The 20,603-nt window shown below is 29.3% G+C and overlaps 1 protein-coding gene across 1 annotated transcript in view; it reads left to right on the top strand.

The window, feature by feature from the left end:
• LOC143245093 (DEP domain-containing protein 1A-like) overlaps positions 1-19,469 on the top strand; it is a 54,720-nt gene extending 35,251 nt beyond the window's left edge. Inside the window, 5 exon segments of the mRNA XM_076490967.1 lie at positions 1-1,106; positions 4,638-4,804; positions 6,990-7,166; positions 12,521-12,694; positions 16,278-19,469. Of these exon segments, the coding sequence (XP_076347082.1) occupies positions 1-1,106; positions 4,638-4,804; positions 6,990-7,166; positions 12,521-12,694; positions 16,278-16,385 (1,732 nt within the window). The 3' untranslated portion in view covers positions 16,386-19,469.
• The last annotated feature ends 1,134 nt before the right edge of the window (positions 19,470-20,603 follow it).

Genomic DNA, 20,603 nt, shown 5'->3' with positions numbered 1-20,603 from the left:
ACTAAATAAAATTGACAATGAGCAGTTTGGGCCTTCCAGAGAGCCCACTCTGAGGGATTTACAAGGAACATCAAGGTGTCACTCAGCTGATGATTTAGACCACTTCTCTCAGGAAGGTGAAAAAAAAATGTACGGGTTTGCTTGTGGACTGGTGACTTTACCCCGTCAGCCAAGTCCAAGAACTGGAGAAACCTCCTATATCAGAGGATTTGGCAGCATAAGACATTTGAAGCGTGAATATGGACAAAGGAAGAATCAAGAGTTGATGAAACGTGAGTTAGGCTACAGTAGAACAGGGAGATCTGATTTAGTGGAGTATCATTCCCCAAACCCAACTTCATCAAATGATGAAACAAATGATAATTTTTCTAGTGCACATTCTAGTTGTTGCTCTTACTGTACAGCAAGGTCATTCACCTTAGAAGAAAATGGCTTGAAAAATTCTAACATCTATCATCCATCACAAGAAGTGTTAAGTCAGTCTTCCTGGACTGATAAACATGTTAAAAACAGTGTAGATGGGTTTACAAAATTTAGTACAAGAGGTAATACTTTCTCCTCATGTTCGTCCCAAAGTAATGTTGATTCGCAAATAATTCAAGACTCTGGCTATTTAAGAAGAAGTGAAGATGGATGGATGCAAAGATGCAATTTTGAATTTAGTAATGAAAAAGCATTTAATAGAGAGTTTAGTTTACCAGTAAATGATTCAGCATGCAGTGTCCCAAGCTCTTGTAATTCTAGAATTCTGAAAGAGGAAATGGAAAGACAGGATAAGAACAGAGAGTTTGGTACTTTGGTTTTGCCAAATAACAGGAACTCTAGTCTAGCAGACACAAACAAGAAATCCTATGAGATGATAATCCAGCCTCAATGGTGTCAGTCAAATATTAGAAAAATTAATCCAGTAGATGTTTCTGGTATCAATGTACATAATTGTAAAAGATTAAATGCTAAATCTTCTGAAATGGAAAGTCACAGTGCTTGCAGAAAGAGTCAGGATCAAGAAATTGAACCATTTGGTAATAAGAAATGTTATCAGTCTTTGCGTTTTTTTCATCGCCCTGATCCACCAGGTTCTTCTGTTACCTCCATTAATTTTTCTGGTAACTACTGCCTTGGCTTTGGCTTTTTCTTTCCTAATATTTTCTGTGTTTGTTGCTCATTGCTAACTGCTTTTCACTTTTTTTAATTACAGTAATCTAATTTTAATTCTCTAATGTTTTCTTAAGTCATGTACTTATTAAAAAGTAATAAAGGCTAAAAATCAGTGAGGTGTAAAACACAGATCTGAAAATTGTTTTAGAGTAATTTTATATACATTTGATCTTTCAATTTCTTTTGTAATGGAGTCTTTTGCTATGGAATTTTTGTAGCAAATGCATTTTTTAAAACTTTTGTGCTTATATTGCATAACAAAGACATAGAGGTATTTCAGCTAAAACTCATAAAAATATAATGCATATAATATAAACAAATAAATTTAACTTTTGTTTTGGCAATTCATTTGCATCTTTTACCTATTTCATTGTTTTTTTTCTTGTAGCATACCTAAATTCTATGATGTCTATATTTCCTATTTGTATTAGTTTAGTTCATTACTGCCAACCCATATTTAATCCAGTATTATTTTATCTTCTAAGACAAGCATCTTTCAAATTATTATACTTCTCTAAGAAAAATCATGTAGTTAAAAAGAATATAATAAATCAGTTTTTTTCTTTTAAAATGTAAAATATTTGATATAGCCCTCTATTTCACACAAGGTTGAGTAGATGTAAAGCCCCTGAAACCATGGTTTAATAGGTATTTAATAATAATAATAAACTCAGTCTGTATTTTATTTGAAGGTTACTGCTTAATTTCTCTAACTCCTGTTAAAACTCATGTTTCTCAAATTCAATTCCAAAAGCCACATAGAAAAAAATAAACGAGAATTACCATATAAAATCAACAGTTTTTTTGAAATATTGTTTAAAATGTGTTACAGTAAGTAAAGAGAAGGCATAACCTATTAAAATTGATACTTCGTTATAATCATAAATGGTTTTGCTCTCACCTGGTTGTGAATATTCATTAGCAATGTTGAACAAGAAGATAGATTCATACAGATCAAAATTCATGTGATGCAATTTGTAACTACGTTAGATCATAGTTTTCACTCTCTCTTATTAGCAATTTCACGAAACTGAATGATGAAAATATTCTAATGTTATAATTTTCTTCTTTTTTTTTAATGTATGATCTTTCAATTACTTTTAATCTAATAATGAAATACAGGGTGTTTGGAAAGTCACTGTGCACTTATATATTTATTAACAGACAAAACTGCACAATGACTTTCTGAACACCCTGTACTTTATTTTGCTAAAGTTCTGTGAGGAACCTTTTTATACAATGTTTTTTGAAGCACTATTTAAATGTAATATGTAACTCATATCTTGAGTTAAACATATTATTAATCAAATATTTATATCTGTCAATCATAGATATTTTCAAGAATAATAAAGGTCACTTATAATTTAACTGAAATGTTAAAAAATCTGTATAACAATTTAAGAGTAATAATATTCTAAAATGTAAATAATTTTCAAATTCTCATTGACAATGTACAGTACCAATTACAGTAGGACTTGAAAATCTAGTTTTGGTGGTAAGTTAATGTATTGAAATATCAAGTTTTTACAGCAACAAGCTGCCATTAGATAATGTATGACTATATGGATGAGAAATTCTGACTTGCCAATTAGCAATTTTAAATATTTTCCATAGACCTTGAACTTTACTGAAAACAAGAATTTGACATATTTTGCTATTTGTTTGAATTATTAGAGAAAAACAATTTAATTTTTCTCGGATTGAGTGAAAGAGTTAAAAGTGATAATACATATCATGCAGATTCTATTATATTTATAGTGATTGGTGCTGAGTGAGTTTCCATACATTTCATAAAAGTGAAGAGAAACCTTATAATCTGAGCACTTTGGAAAACTGGATCTTTCTTCTTCAGTTTGCCCCTGAAGAAGAAATGTCTGCATTTCAAAAGCTCTTGGGTTATAGGGTTTTTATTTATTTCTATGAAGACTTCTTGAATCTGTGTTTTTCTAACATCTTGAGCATACATTTCATAAGTGATCACAGTTCAGTCACATTTCTCATTAAGAGTTACTCCCTTCACATGCATAGTGTTTTAATAGATTTATTTTCTCAGAACTGACTTTTTTGTGTCTAAATACTACGTATATGCCACACTCTAAGCTTTAAAATAAATGATTACACAATCTATCAATGAAACTAGTACCAGTATCAGAGAAATAAAATTATATTACTGACTTCTCAACAAAAGCTGTTTTGTTTAGAGGCTAAAATTGATAAACCAGTTAGATTTTGCTTAAATTATTTGTGCTTTTTTGTAACTACTGTTTTCTTCTGTACTTTTTGTTGTGATTCTAAAATAAAAAAAATATGTATTTCATCTATTTTATATGATGTTTCTTTTTTAAGCAATTTTGTGATTATTCTGTAGCTTTTCAGAATGTTTGGAGTTCACAGTTTATTGATGCTGAAGATGCTATAAAATAAATTGCTTTTACTGTGATGTTATTCCATAGAGAAACATTATAGGTTTGATACCTGTTGTATATGTTTCTGTTTCAGGCTAATACAGGGTGTTCGGAAAGGCACTGTGCACTTGTATATTTATTAATAGACATGTTTCAATATAGAATACAGTAGGTAAATATGAATGACAATTGTAAACAGTGTTGAAAGTGACGTCCGTTGGCATCAATACAGGCTTGTATCCTTATTTTGTTTCTAAACACCTCCATCAGAAGCTGGCTTGAACTAGACTGAATAGACATATGATTACAAAACTGCACAGTGACTTTCTGAACACCCTGTATAAATTAGGTGTTTTGTTGATATATATAAGCCAGTCAAAATTACTGTCAACTAGTAAATAAATATTTTAAACCAGTTAACATAAAAAAATACTAGAAATTATGTTTATCAGTATAGAGTAGCCCAGGAGTTAGCAATATGGATGATGTTGACTAGCTTTTTTCTACAAATTTGAAATTAAGGAATGATCAGTGCATGTAGCTCTTATGTAATTTTACTTGTATGGATGTCTGAAACACAGAATAAATGCCCTTAAAATAGAATATTTTTCCACTTTTACAAACTATACTAGTTGTTAGCTTATTAATACAATACTGCTAGAAAGTAATTTTCAAATAAAAAAATAACTATGTACTTTACAATACCAAAGTTTCTGAACACAAAATATGTGTAAATGTAGATAGTTTTGTGTAGAATATTACTTAAGACTTTTTAAGTTGCTTTTTTTAGTTTATTGAAAACTTGTGTTGATACCTATAATGTAATTATAATACAGTAAATGATCTTCAGGTGTGTTTTTTGTTGTTGTTGAATATTCTTTATTATTTAGTTTTGATGATTTTCTAACAGAATATAAATATTTTGTGTTGACCTTTTGGTTGGGTTAAAAAGTTAGCCTAACTTTACCAAAATCCTTTTATTAATTTTTACAAAACTTCTTTAGCTTTAATATGGTCTAAAATTTGTTTAAAAATATTAAATATTCTTTTCAAAGTTAATCTGTTTCTCTTTAGTTGTGAGTCCCTCAGCAATACAAGAGTTAACAAACACGTACCAGTTGTTAACTCTGCTCTTTCCGTCATCCAGTCGTAGACATTTGCATCTTTTGCTTCGGATGATCAACAAAGTTGTTAGGAATGACAAGTTAAAACTCCATCCTGACTTATCAACAAGAAATTTAGTAAGTTGTGTCACAGTTTGTTTTTGCATTAATTTTAAGCTTCGTCGTTCAGACAGTCTTAATAATTATTGCAAAAACTGTGTGGATAGCATTTGTACAGAAATAGCACATGATCATAGATTATAATTGTTTGCTATTTTCAAGATTTCCACAATTTCATTGGTCAAATTTTCTATCTACCCAGTTTATACCAAATCTCATGAGAAAATGTTAGGTGCTGGGGCAAGAGACAAAATACTTGGGCTAGTAGGCTGGATTAGCTAAACGAAAGTCAATATCTGAGTCTACTTTGAAGTGGTTGATTGACTGACCAACTGTGAAGGTTTCTAAGTGAATAGCTTGGAATGTACAAACTCGAAGTGCAATGGCAAAAATTTAGTTGAAAGTAATAGAGGTAGGCTTTACATTACACGTGTATCAATACCTATGATTACTTGTATCACAGTATTTCTGTCATGAAATGTCAAAATACAGTACAGTAGCAGTGATCTTCTTTGGAAAGTCTCAAAATAATTGAAGTTTTTAAAGGTGTACTCTCAATAAAAGTGAAAAATGTTATATAACAAAAGAAATGTATAGCAGTTGAACACAGTATCCTTTTACGTGCAGAGAATTGTATGGTTTGAAAATTTTAAGTAACAGGCTGGTTTACTCCACTCCTGTGTAAACAAGAGCAAGTTAAAAGTACCCAAGCAGTTGCCTGTAAGTTTTGTTTGCCTGCAAGAAAACAAATCCATTTCACATGATCACACTGTTAGTAAATCTTGAATATAACTGTAGTACATACCTCCAAAGACTTGTTAGTTGAACTAGAAATGTTTAGTTGTTTGAGAAGCATTCATCACATATTTTTTTTATCAAGAGTTTAGTATGATGTTATATGGTAAGTGACAATTTTCAAACTGACCTATTCTGATTAAGTTTCAATTTCATTTTATGAATAAGGATATATTTTTCAATTGCCTACACTAAGATTTTAAAATTACTTGTGTGGAAAATTTCAATGAATAAATACAATCTTCATTTCCAAAGAAGTACTGCAGATGGCACCCAGGTTTAAAATGCATAGCAGTTGTATGTGTAGATATGCTGTATGAAGTGTGTGCATAGTAACTTGTAACATATAAAGAATACTTTCCAGTATATGGCAAGATTATATTAACTGGGAATTTAGGAACTTCATACATCAAAAACTTATTGGAATTTGTTCATTTAATTGTGACATATTTAATCAATCTGATAAATAGAAAAGTCATTCAATTTTGTGTATAACATTTATGATGTTGCATAGTTTTTGTGCAAAAATTCATTTGTATTTGAGATTCTATGTTCATGATGAACTAGATTTTCACTAGATTTTCTTTAACACAATCAGTGTATATATATAACTTGTAAAGTTAAAATAAGAACCATTAAATATTTTCTTTTGGTAAACAAGAAATGTATCATCAGAATCATGTGTTTCCATATGTAGAAATACAAGTTGAGTCTTGAGATTTCACTGATGTACAGTAGTAAATTTGATACTTCTGTGTTTATTGTTGAAACAGTTCAAAACTGGGAACGTAATTTGGGTCTTTGAATGTAGTAAAAGTATCAGCTGCATAACTCTGATAACATTTTGAAAGATAAGACAAACATCTAACTGTGATTTTCCTTAAAATTGAAAGTTTAGCTAAGATACAAAACCAATCTGAAACCTTTGGTATAACATCTGTATTCTAATACATATTACCACTGAACTGAGAGTGCAATTCCTTAATTGCAAATTTCATTAGCTTCAAAAATGCAACTTTTTAAATGGCATTTGCAGTCGTTAAATTCAAACAAATCTGTTTATATTGGTGGGATGTAGCATGCATAAGCTTTTAAAATTTCGTATTTGTTCCAACCATTTCAATATAAGTGAAGGCCTGACATGGCTTAGTGGTCAGGGTACTTGACTTGCAATCTCTAGGTTTTGTGATCAAAACCCATTATCAAACATGCTTACCAGTCCAGTGTTAGTATTTAATGGTGTGTGATGTTAACTAACTGCCTTCCTTCTGGGCTATCACAATAAAATTAGGAATGGCTAATGCAAGTAGCTGCCATATGGCTTTGCACAAAATTCCACAAACGTAACCAACTCAAAAATAATTTATCTGAACTAAGTATCATCTAATTTTAATACTTATCTTAATAGATGCTGAAAACGTTTGTAAGGTCCATCCTGTGCTCAGAAGAAGAAACAGATTATGATGAAATTGTTGCCCTTCATCTTGTAGCATTTCTAATGGATAACTGTGAGAATATCTTTCAACCATCATCAGATCTACGTGAGGCAGTTGAAAATCGTTTGACTGTTGTACGTCAAGGGCGGGTAGGGTTATTTTTGTAATAAAGTTTTGTAAGAAATGTCAGTGTAGAATTGTGTGGTTTCAAATGCTTGTATAAGCTCTCTTTATGGGTAGATTAAATTACGTGTCACAGTTTTTTGAGGGTTAGCTTCAAAATTTAAACTATTATTATTGTATATAAATAAACTTGGCATCAAGAAATACTTAATGAATCAAATTTTAATATTATGTCTTTTAATTGTATAAGGAAATATTTACTCTCTCGGTCTTTCCTCTTTCTAATTTATTCACTAACCTTTTGAAAACTGTGGAATTGAATGTAAATTACTCATCTAACTTGCATTCTCACCTCACCCCATGTGTCATGTCATGCTTGATTTCTCAAAATAGGAGCAATCATAAAGGCCAAAATGCATTTACCTAGGTATAGTAGTTCTATTACTATCCACCCATTATGATTTTAGTAATGGGGGATGTGAAGAGAAGGATGCCATGAAACCTTATAAATGTAGTGAGTACACTAAGCCTAAAGAAAAGATTTAGTGTGGACCCTCCTAGCCTGGAACCAAGTGCATAAAAAATTAAATCTAAATTAAGAAAGCAACAAATATTTTTCCAGTTTTCTTGTCTATACATTTCATTTAATACTTTCAGTACATAGTACATAGACTAAGAAGAATATTAGGTTATACTTTTGTTACTAAGCAACAAAACATATTACATGTCTTTTCTACATATTAGAAGTTGTTAATCTAACTGATTTTTACCAACAGTTATTCTGTGAATATGTCACAAATTCATTTCGTGAAATGATCTTAGTTTTGATTGGCTCACAACGGAATTTTCTGATACTTGACTGTTTTAACTTCACTTTTCTGCCTTTTTGTTGGTGAATTTTGATTTTGCAAGATTTGCTTGTTTCACTTAGCTCTAAATGTAAAGTTATGGTATACTTTGGGGTGGAGGTGGTAATACTTGCCCAGTCATTTTGATGGGGTACATACTAGTTATAATATACATATTACTTGGAAAAAGCACAATTTTTATAGCTTTCAATCTTATTTGTTTACAAAACCATCAACTGGGTAATCTGACCCAACTGTCACACTCTTTCTTTTATAAATTGTCAATAGAGCTTTCTAATGTTTTATTGTATATTATTTATAACCAGTAGAAAGCCATATTTTTAATACATAAAGTGACAAACCATATCATGGTGTTTTCTATACAGATTAGGAACCATGTTTCTCGCTTGTTTGTTTTTTATTATTATTATTATAAAAGTTACTAAAATGTAAAAATTATAAACTTGTTAGGTATGATAACATAAGATAATGAAATATAATAATAAGAATTCATGTGGTGTTCTTATGAGCAGTTTGAATATTACATATGTCAATATGGTAACTTCAACTGTGCATTTGTCAAATTGTTTATAACTTGTTTAGTGGGATTATTTGGTTAGGCATTGGTCAATGGTCAATAAAACAAAAATGTAAAAATAAACAGATGTATACTGTTATGAGCTTTAAGCTGTTTAGGATAAACAATTGTAGTTTTTATTGTGTGCAAAAGACTTGTAATGTTTACTAATAGCTTGTTGTATTTCATGAGGATACACAATATATATTAATAGTTATAGTATGGAAACTATGGTCATTTTAGGATTACAAATTCAGTCAATTTGATTGAATGTGTTTTCTTTCATAGCTTTATTTCACGGGTATGTGTGTGTATGCTCGTGTTTTTTCCATTTATCACAAAAGTAAAAAGAAAAAGTATTTTAATTTCCAAAAACACCACACATGAAGCAAGTAACTGTCATATAATATATATACTTTTTCTTTTTACTTTTGTGATAAATGGAAAAAACATGAGCATACACACACATACCCGTGAAATAAAGCTATGAAAGAAAACACACACTCAAAAGTAAAACATGTATAGCTTGGAAAAAATTAACCTTATATTTTATTCTGTTTTATAAAATCTAAATATCCTGTACAGTTGTTTTTAAATATTAAGTTGTTGCAAACTTTATGAATCTATATATAATTTTATGTCCTACATGTACAGATTATGGATTAAATGAATTTTTATCATAAACTAACATTTCTAAGATAAATCTTTATAAAAGCAAAATTTGTTGTTAACCCCTACATTTCAAGACTTCACACAGAACAATCATTGCATAAAGATCTTCAAGTTAAAGAGACCTGGAAAATCTTTTGGTTATTTCTTTGGAATCAACTTAATACATTTTATCCTACAATTAATAATAATTTTCTTCAAGAATTTCTTAGCCTGAGGGCTATAAAACCTCTGAAAACAGTGAAATGTTTCATCTTGGAAGTAAAAAGTGCATCATAAAATTTGTATTTTTGTTTTTAACAAAAAGCAAAAGATTGCAAACAGGAAATTGTATTACATTCTGTTTAATTAATTTTGTTATATTTATTTATTTACCACATAATTCTTTGAATTTATTGTTCAATTCAGTTCCATTGATATATATTTATAAATAAGTAAGAATTATGCCCAGGAAAATAATAATGTGAAATAGCGTGTAATTTTTCAATGAACAAGAAATATCACAAAATAGTTAGGCTTAAACTAATAATTATAGAAATATGATTGTTAAAAAAGTAGTCTTACAGTGTGTACAGAGATGAGAACTGAAGTTTTTGGTTTTTAGTGATTTTTTTATATAAATAGTTTTTTCTACCTTCATGCAAAAGCTAAATATTGCTTTCCTACTCTTGTGGTTGAAATACACATTAATCTACCAGCTACAGGCAATTAGCTTCTTAGCATTTGTTAGTGAAAAACAGTTTAACACAAGTGGAAGTTTCCATAAGTTCATTTTCTTATGATTGCTTATTTGTTTACTCTCATGATATTCAACAGTATTAAATGTTTTGAAATAACTGAACCTTTTTGTTGCTTAGCATTATTGTTTAATCAGTATAATACATAAAAGAAACTTAATGTAACCTATATTTGGTTTTCATTAAGTCTAGCCTTTTATTCTCAGGTAGGGGAAGGTTCAAATTTACTATAATCCTAGTACTTGGATATTTAAATGAGATAATTTTAAAATTGCAGTGGTTTGTATCTATTTTGTGTTTCATAAGTTTTTATTATTTTCATTTATTTTGTATTTCAGTATCTTTAACACTAGGAAAGTGTTGCATTTTCTGTGAATGGTGAATAATTACATTGAAAGAGAAGTATGTTCAAGATATTCTGTAAAACTAATTATTTCACCCCATTATGAGAATTGATTTTAAAAATCCCAGACAGAAAAGCAATTGGCTGAGAATTATAAAGGGTACATTGGCACTACCTAGAGAGAAATACTATTTGCTGTTTCATGCTTTTAACATGCTTCTTAAGAACACTAGCAAACAAAGAACTGTGCACAAACTTAAAGAAACTGTCAAGTAATTATAAAGTTCTACCATAAGATATACTCTATCTTAGGAAATAATTCATATTTAAAGTGTTAAAAAAGGAAGAAGAAAATATTTTTAACTTCCATGGATGATAAGTGTATACAACACTTACCAAGTGCCCTAAAAATTAAAGTAAAATCAAAGACAGTTTGAATTTTCTATAGTAGATCTACAGTTAAAAGCTTATCAAATTTTGTAAAGATATACTTACTAGGTTAAAAGCTATAATCTTTATAATTTCTTGGTTAGATGATGGTTACAGTTGAGAACCACTACTTAGAACAAAATTATTCTTCTCTACAATTAACTCTAACTTTGTCATAATCAACTATTACATGTAAAAACGTTTGCATATATCCTATTTAAATGTGTAAATCTTCGGTTATTTTATTTTTTTCAAACATCAAAATAAATTTCAACTATTTCACAAAAGTTACATATTGCTTGATTTATCTGGACTTTTTATGTATAAAGACCACAAGGACCTAAATTGACAAAGTTTAAAACACCCTACTGCTGATGGTCTCTATACTTTAAAAAATGTAACCAAACTTTACTTTTAAACACCAAATTAGCTAGATGGCATGATTAGAAAGTTCCCACATGTCTGTTCATTGGTGGTAATAGTAATATTAAAACAGAAATCAACTAAAGTTAAGGTTTTTCTTTCCATACTGCTCTTAATTTCCCCATTATTGGTAAAAATGTTAGTCTTATTGATTTCTGATACTACACCAACTATTGAGTTATTTCATACACAAAATGTTTTCCTTTTCAAATTTTCACAGGTATCATTTTAAATTGTGTAGAATAATTTCAATTTGATTATATGCTTTAATTTCAGTTGTTTCATGCTATATGAAAGACAGGTGCTTAGGAATCTTGAAACATTCAGTACCTTCTTTTACAATTTTAGTAACTGTGAGAGTTTAAAATAATTTATTTTTATCCATTGTTTATTTTTATTGTAAAACATTTATTTTTTGAAATCTGACTGTGATTCAAGAGAAATTCAGGTACAAATAGTTCTCAAACTATAAAAATTTGGTCATGTAAACTATGCTATTTTGATAATTTAACCACTGTACTGGAAAAGGCATGCACCATTTCAGCAGAATATGAAGCAATGTATTCTGAGAACAGTTCCTTTTAAAACACACATCATATAAAATAATTTTATTTATGCAATTTTGACATCATGGCAAAAATATATTATTGTTCCAGGTTATTAGTCAGTCTTAAAAACTGTGGATTTTTATTGTTTTCTTTTTAACAAATAAATAATTTTGTTGAGTAATTTCTCTCCAAATCTTTGACTTGAACAAACATCTTGGGCTTCATTCTAACCCTGGGAATTAGAGGTATTTCTTTGAATTAAACTATCCTCTAGCCTCTCCAATTACATTAGCTCATAATATTTGTGTAAGTACAAATGTTTTAGTTTCATCAGTTATTTTTGTGACACACACAATAGAGTAGGAATTTGCTTGAGATTAAAGTATTTTGAGGTAATTTAATACTGAATGGATATCATATTTGAATTCATTAATGTAGAAGTTTTCAGAATTAAACCATCAATGTGTAGTTTAATAGAAGACTTAACATTATTTGGTATAAGGTCTTGAAAAACAAAATTGAGGTGGATTCTATTTTTATGTAAGAGTTGAATGCTAGAAAGTTTGAAAAAGCAAAGCTTTTTGCAGTTTAAAACCTAGTCTGTTATATAAAATTCTGTCATTCTGCATCTTAGCTATGGGGTCATAATGCTTCTTTATTATAGTTTAAAACTAACTTGTCAGTAATGCATAATTAACAAGAAAGTTGAAGCTTTCAGGGGAAAGTTGCTTGCTTTGGTAAAGGTTGCATGCTGTGCTTTTCTTTGCAACTCCTGACATGTGCAATTGTCTGTGCCTTTGTTACAGATCAAATACACAGTTGAAGACCCATCTTCCCTTACTTATTGTGAACAGGTTTCAGTACAGCAGTTTGAAGAGCAAAAAGTTTCTGTTCTAAAGCAAGCTTTGACCAGCCTTTTGGAAAAAATTATTAATGACAGTACTTTATCAGAGAAGGAAAAAAAGAAGAAACTTAAACAGGTTAGCAACCTATTGTAATAAGAAAACTGAAGCTTTCTAAAGACAGTTTGATTAAAAATCAGTTACAATTCTTTAATCAGAGTTGTTCATGAGTAAAATCTATGAGACACAAAATGTCTGCAATAAATTTTTTCTTCAAGTTTAAAATTAATTTTCTATATAGTTAATTGTACATTTAATTTCTTTTTGTATTTATGAAATTTAATTTTGTTCTTGTATATCAAGATTAATTTGTTTAAAAGTATTATATCTTGAAATTATATTCAATAGGTTCTGAATGATAATTCTGACTTAAATTTCAAAATAATATTTTAATGTTCTGTAAAGTTTTCATATTTGAATGAATTGTTAAGAAATATTAAAGGCAAAATCTCTCAATAATTACAAAATATCCCAATTTTTTGTGTTTAATGGAAGGAGGTATACATTTTTAAGAGTATGTAGATTTCTCAAGTTGATGTTAGCTAATCCATCAATTCTACATTTATTTCAAGTGTTATGAAACAAAAACAGTTGTTTAAATGGGCATTATACTTTCTTCAAATCTTTCAACTACTGATATAAGAAATTTGTACTTCCAAACTTTTTTGTACAGCATCATAATTTCTCCCTGAAATAGTAATTTATGTTATGAAATTATATGTACCCAGTTATTATTATGAAAATTTATATTTTGCCTTGAAATTGTAGGATAAGCATTTCTGAGTGCTAATTATAAAGTATAACTGAATTTTCTGCTATCACTCCTAAAAGAAAACAAACTTATTTATTGCCTTATTTACAGAAGCAGAGATGCCAACTATTTCAAATGGCTGAGCATTATGGTTGTAGACAGAGCCCTTTATCATTTGTGGCTACTAGACCTGACCAATGTCTCTAAGCTGTTTATTATTATATTATTATTATAACTATTATTATTTATTACTGCTATAGATTGCTTATTTATTAGCCATAATTTTTTACTACATCAGAGTCGAACATTTTTCTGAATAGATGTCCTGCATGATCGGCTACAGCTAGAGGTAAATAATGAGCAACAACGAATTGCGTGAACATCACTTCTGCATTTTCATATTCTGAATTCTTACTCATAAATGTTGTTATCTGCATCGTTTTTGTTTTCACCTCAGCCTTTTGTTGGTGAGATGCCAATTTTGTATGTGTGGAACAATCATTTATCCCACTGTGTGCCACAGAAAAATCGATGTGACAAACTGTACAAAATGCATGACTGTCACTGACTTTTGATGCAATGACTGGATATTTTGCACTATACTCTTTCCTAAATTTTTGATTCACAGTTTTAGTCCTTTTAGATTTGCTAGAAACAAGACAATTGGATGAACTAGGCCTTTTTTTTCCATCTTGTGAACGATCGCATTGGTGTTTCTATGCTGCTCAGAAAACGAGAAATACCCATCTACGTGAGCACTGATTGGCTGACAAGCACTGATGACATAACTATGGATTCCCCCATATACCCAGTATGGAGGTACACCACACTCAAACTATTGGCAAACATCGGAGATACAAATATTTTTTATTATTTCAAGCACAAACATGATTATCGCAAGTAGCCATGTGGACTATGTCTTTTATTTATTATCAAAATTTATTTGCATCTCACTAGAAATTTTCTTTTCACCCCTTTCAAGCCCTGGGAAACAATTTATCAGTTTATTGTATAGGCCTATACAATATATAATAATTTGGGAGGTGCAACAAATCGTAATATTTGTCTGTATGAGCATATAGTCGTAATGTATACACCAAAATCATAATGGTTGGCATCTCTGCAGAAGTCACTGTCTCATTGGAAGGGCCTTTCCTTTTAATAGATATGTGTGTGTGTGCATTAATAAAAATACTGTAAAGTTTTAAAATAATGAACTCATGCTACCTCTGATTTATCACACTTACTTATTGCAACATCTTAAATACAGAATTACATCAGTTAATCCATAATTGCTCACAATCAAGAGCTTATAATATCTGTGCTCTCCATAATCAGCACCAGACTTAAGTCAGTTCATTATTTTAATTTTTTTGATTTTCTAACCAAACTTTGCATCCAATTCTGATATACTCTTATTTTTTTGCATTTAAATTTGAACAGATCCTGTTCTAATATGTCAGGACTCAGTGTGTAATAAAGTTACTAGTTGGAAGAAAATGTAGTTGGGTGCATATAGCAACCCATATTAAGTTAATTATGTTGCTATTTACTTTCTTGTTTATAGAGAGTATTTTTGATAATAATTGATATATTAGACTTAAAAATCAATTATTAAGTTTAAATGTTTTACTTATATTATAATGGTATGATGATGAGAAAGTTATTCTAGTTTAGTTGACAATCAAAAGGGTGCATTGTTTTTTATTGTCACAAAACCAAAACACAATACAATACTAAAGTAAACAATAAGACAGTTGTTTCTCACAAATACTTATTGAATGATGACAGATACATGAAAAGTGCTTGTTAGTTTCCCTGACCAGCTTAACTTTGAACTGAAAGTATAATTAGCTAAAATCAGAATAAGTAATAATCCTAAACAAGTTAGAAAAATAGTTATAACAAAATCCAAGCTTGAATTTTATTAAAAGTTGTACATAAAACCAATGCTTAAAGCTATGAATTTAAACATGTGCACAAATGAGAAAATAATTTTCTGTCACAAATACATGACAAAAGAGGCAAGTAATTCTTGTGGATATTTATTGAATTGATAAGAGAGATATATAGGAAACATTTTTCAGGTTCTTGTACAAATTCAAATTTAAGCTCAAAATGGGGTAAAATGTAATTCAAAAATTACTCTGGCAAATTAAATGAAAATAGTGTATAACTGAATTTGAGACAAACCTATTCTTTCATGAAAGTCAAAGTCTTTATTAAATCCCAAAATATGTTAAACCAGTTCACTGAAAAATGAACCTCAATAAAGAAAAAAAATTAATTCAATCTTAAGATAACTTTAAACTGTATTAAAATTTAAATAAAATAGAATTTTGCATTCTGAAGGTCCTCAAGCACACCTGATTTTTTAATATAAAGACAAAATTACACACAAAGCTAAGTTTGCCCTCTGCCCAGTGTTCAGTGAGAACTCTTGCGTGTTTGTGGCATATGGTGTGAATAGATCATGGCAGTCCCTAGCCATTACTTGACTCATTGACAAGAGAAACAACTGTTTCTCATACTAATTTACAAGTTATCTTTCTTGCACAAGAACAAGGATAACAGCCAATTACAAACACACTCAACTGTACACTTCAGAAAAAGAAAAGTTAATTAACTTAAGTGCCCCACTATGTCCAAACTGAGACTAATGAAACATAATTAGAAAACTAATTCACATATTAACTAAGAAATAGAAAACATATGTATTTATATATTCATTTTATTTCTAGTTGTGGTCTTGACCTGTATAATTCTAAGGTCAATACTAGTCGTTTACGTGTGTGAGGGTTTACTCCTTGTTTTTTAATGTCCACCACAACCCTCAACAGATCATTGCATAATACTGACAAAATTTTGACGTGCTAACATGTTACTGCTTCATTCTGTTATTGTTTTTAGTTCAAAGAAAACCACCCTGATGTCTATGCTGCCAGGTTCCCCAATGAAGAAAGGAAAGTTAGGAAGAAAGCTCCACTACTAAAACGAATAATGAGTGTGAGAGTTTGAATAACAGGTTGACTGTATGTATGTATGTTTAATTTATAGAATGCATAATATCAGTTTATAAACTTGTTTACTATTTTCTTTATATACAATACATAATTCTCAATTGCTAAGATAGGTTTTTCTATCTAACTACATCTATGTAATATATATGTTTACAAAACAAATGTATAATATCAAATATTGTAGCTCCTTAACAAGTGTTAGAATTTAACATCATTGCTTTCAAACACTACTTGAAAACTATGTCATGTATAGTGAAAGAACTTCTTGAAATTAATTTTCATAAATACTGAGTTCACATGGATCTTGTTTCACATGTAACCCATCATGTAAATTGCTTTCATTTTGTATCAAGAAAATACTAGAATGTGAAGTTGTTATATTAAAAAACAAATTAAAAACAAGCATAAACCTGTATATTAGCATTCAAACAAATGAGTTAAATATGAAAAACATTATTTACATATGTTGACAGCATTTGAAAAGTCTGCTTTGCCATACATGTGCTTAGTCTATAAATCATCAACAGGTTTTATACAATTTTCTTACAAGTTATATTTGCTTTCCCAACTATGAGATTCTTCAATTCATTATATCTTTTCACACTTAAATATGAGTCTTAAAGAAATGAGAGGACTAATATAGTTCATTATGTTAACAAACAGTTAGAAACCAAACTATTCTAATGGAATGGTTTGAAAATATTCATTGTCTCTGTATGTTCTAATGACTTGCATTAAAAATCATACAAGTTGTTACTGCAAAGTAAAATATGTTGGATTGAATTTTCACTTCATAGCTCTAATGATAATCAGCTGCATCTAATATTACTTAAAATGATTTCACATAAGAATAAAGATGAACTTTTCTATAAACATATTTTGAAAAGAAAATTATTTATTTTTAGTAAGTCAAGTTTTAAGTGAATAACATGAAGATTGTTTTGTTTTATAATTTTTTGTTTTTCACTTCCAAATGTTATTAAAATTTGTAATATCAAGTGAGGAAGGTAAATCTCTATGAAAATGATAGCTCTATTCAAATTGTATATCTTTATAAAGAAAAACTAAAAATAAATATTTATTATTCTGATAAATTCTTAATATCTAAGTTCTTGAGGTCTAGTAGATGAGTAGAATTCATGTGAAGAAATTAATCCAAAAATTACATGTTTATGTGATTATCAGAGGTTAGATTTACTTTAAAACACTGAACTTACTTGTCAAGTTCTTTTAGTGTAATGTAAGTCACGTTCCTTATACTGTGTTAGAAATTGACTGTTCTTAAGTGTGTGGATACTTTAAGTTGGTCTAAGCATTGTGTGAAATGATGATATATTGTTTTCTTTTCTTAATATGTTTTAATCCAGTTCTGATTAGTTGTATTTTCATCATACATTAAACAACTAATCAGTTGAAGATGATTACAGGAAACTATAACTTTTGGTTTTAATTAAATTATATTAAACTTAGATGTTGTAGTCATATTAGTAATAGAATTTTATTATTTACAAGATTCTGAATAAACAGAATTAAATAAATCCTGTCAATACAAATAGTAAAACAAGTATGTTGCATGGTGGCCACATTAAGACAGTCAGTTACTGTCAGAATGTTTTGTTTTGAGAATTTAATTTTTCCAGGGATGTACTGTCTGTATGACAATTTATTAGTGATACATGATATACTGTTATTTGTTTTTCAGTATTATAAGACTTTTGATATATGTGTTTAATTGAGGCTACTTCTTGAAAGCAAATGCTTTTATAGTAAAATTAATGCCCAGTATTATAAAAACAGTGGATTTAAGTTTAGTATTCTGTGTATGGCCCACAAATCTTCATTTCAGATTCTAAAAACTCATAGTAATTGATATTAAAACAATGTTTCAGCTCTTCTGTTTGTCAAGGAAAAGTTTTGGATGACTGTAACCGACTTAGTCCCTTTATATTTTCCGTTTTGTTAAGGAAAGGTTTTAGATCATTAATGAGAACAGCTTTTTTTTTCCCCTAACTTCTGCTTGCTGAAAGCTGAATAAATAATTCAGAAGATGTTAGGAGAAATTTGAAGACGTGTCTGACTTCATGTTAAGAACTCTAAAAAACACTATTCTTATTGGTTGTTTGTAATCACAGGTGTCTTATGTGCAATATTGGTATTGGTATTGTAAAACATTAGTTACAAAGATATTTTGTTAAACATTGTCCAAACTGTATCTTCAACAAATAACAGTATACACATCCACTCCAATCAGTTTCCCAGTAGGCTAGAGTTGTGTTGAAAAGAAACTATTCAAAGAACAGAAAATGCAAAAGCGTTTTTCTAAAGGTTTGCCTTCAAATTTTTTTACAAAGCTAAAGATAACACTATTTTAATGTTTTGGTAAGCCTAAGATTACTATTTTTTTTCTTTTTGTAGAGGAACCTTTTTTTAATATGGTCATTTTCAGTTAAAACTTCTAAGTATAAGTAACTGCTATATTTATTTGACATATTTAGTGAATTATTATTGTTAACCATTACAGCATTTAGCACAAAAAGTTTGTAACTTTCTGCAATCTATTGGTTGCTAATTTGTGAAGTGCTTGTTTTGTCTTGGCTCTTTATGTACATGCCAAAATACTGTTAGATTGACCAATACATAACACATTTAATCAGTGATTTGAACTTCATCCATTTTATGTTTGATGTGGCAGCTAAGATTTAAAGATCTTTAGATGATTTTCTTCTGATTATTAATCTGAATAATTGTTTATATAATCTCATTTTTATTAATGGTGTCCTAGAAATCAAATACTGTACAGAAATTAGGTATTTGTTGTGATATTGTTAATTTTTCACCTTTGTATCAGTAAGAATAAAATATTGTGTATCATTCTACTGAATATCTTGTGCAAACGTGTAAACAAAAAAAAAATGTAATTAATTTTTTTCTCTAAATAAATATTTTCGTATTTTCTAAATAAGGTTGTCTCATTAAACAATATCAAAAGAGAATTCACATTTAACAGTGTGTTCATATTGTTTTTTCATGTATTTCTATGCACTGTTTTATAAATTGGAATAAAAATAATTCCAAAAAATAATATTTTTGAAGTTTGGATTCTTCTAAGGACTTGTCAACTTTTAGTCTATTTTCCAACGTCACAGTACTTTTTTAAGCAATTATTAAATTATGGACAATTGATTCTACAAAAGTTGTGTTAATTTATTCATTAATCTAGTATCTATGTATTAATCAAAATCCCTGAATGTACAGATTAATTACAAATAAAGCAAGCAAAACATTGAAATACTTTTTATCATCTGTTATTTTCGTAAACTATGTGAGAATAAGGTTAATAAGGTGTGATGTAATAACAATTTCTTGTAACCATGTCTGTGGGAACCAGTGATATGTCAGTATCCCACAGAAACAGGTGTATTTGTAACAGCCAAATGCTGTATTCAAATTTTATACCCCTACTGCAAAGCATCATAGAGTAGGATGTTTTGGGGTTTGCCTTTGTCTGTCTGTTACTCATCTATCCCAGTCTTAAGGACAGGATCTCTCAAATTTCAATGGATGGATCTTAGCCAAACTTATACAACAAACACAGCATGCAGAGTTCTATGAATGATCAACTGTGGAATTTCAAACAGTTACCAATACATAAAAAATCTTCCCCATCTCTGTGGACATGATATTTCAATGTAGGATGAATGCATACTGACCAATCTTATATAATAGGTAACACATATAAAGTTATAGACCCAAATAACTTCTTGAAGTTCATGAGTCAAAACTCACAGAAAATTCACCAGATGTTACATCATCAAATTGTGGGGACTTAGACATCCATTATAACATTAGTGCAACCATAAATGTTTTATTGATGTACCACCTCATACTTTATTAACTATCTTTTAGTTAGTTAGCTGATAAAACTAGTTAACCTCAAAATACTTGTGGAACTGATAGTTTGAGTCAGATAATAATGAGTGTTTGTGTGCTCTTGCTTTAATTACAATTAGTATGGGATAAAAAGTGTTCTTAAACTAGTATATGGTAGCAATACCAGTGGGTAGTTTTAAATACATAAAAAATAATCAAATGCTGCTGTTTTATTATACTAATTAACTTGCATAAGTGAGAAGAGCTCATAATGTCGGGAACATGGTATGCAGCAGTTGTTGTTTTGTGTTTAGCACACAAGGGTATTGAAACCCGGTTTTTAGCA

Source organism: Tachypleus tridentatus, chromosome 2, assembly GCF_004210375.1.
Source record: "Tachypleus tridentatus isolate NWPU-2018 chromosome 2, ASM421037v1, whole genome shotgun sequence".
NCBI lineage: Eukaryota > Metazoa > Arthropoda > Merostomata > Xiphosura > Limulidae > Tachypleus > Tachypleus tridentatus.
Note: the sequence above shows the minus strand (reverse complement) of the source record. Positions and strands in the feature narration are given on the sequence as shown.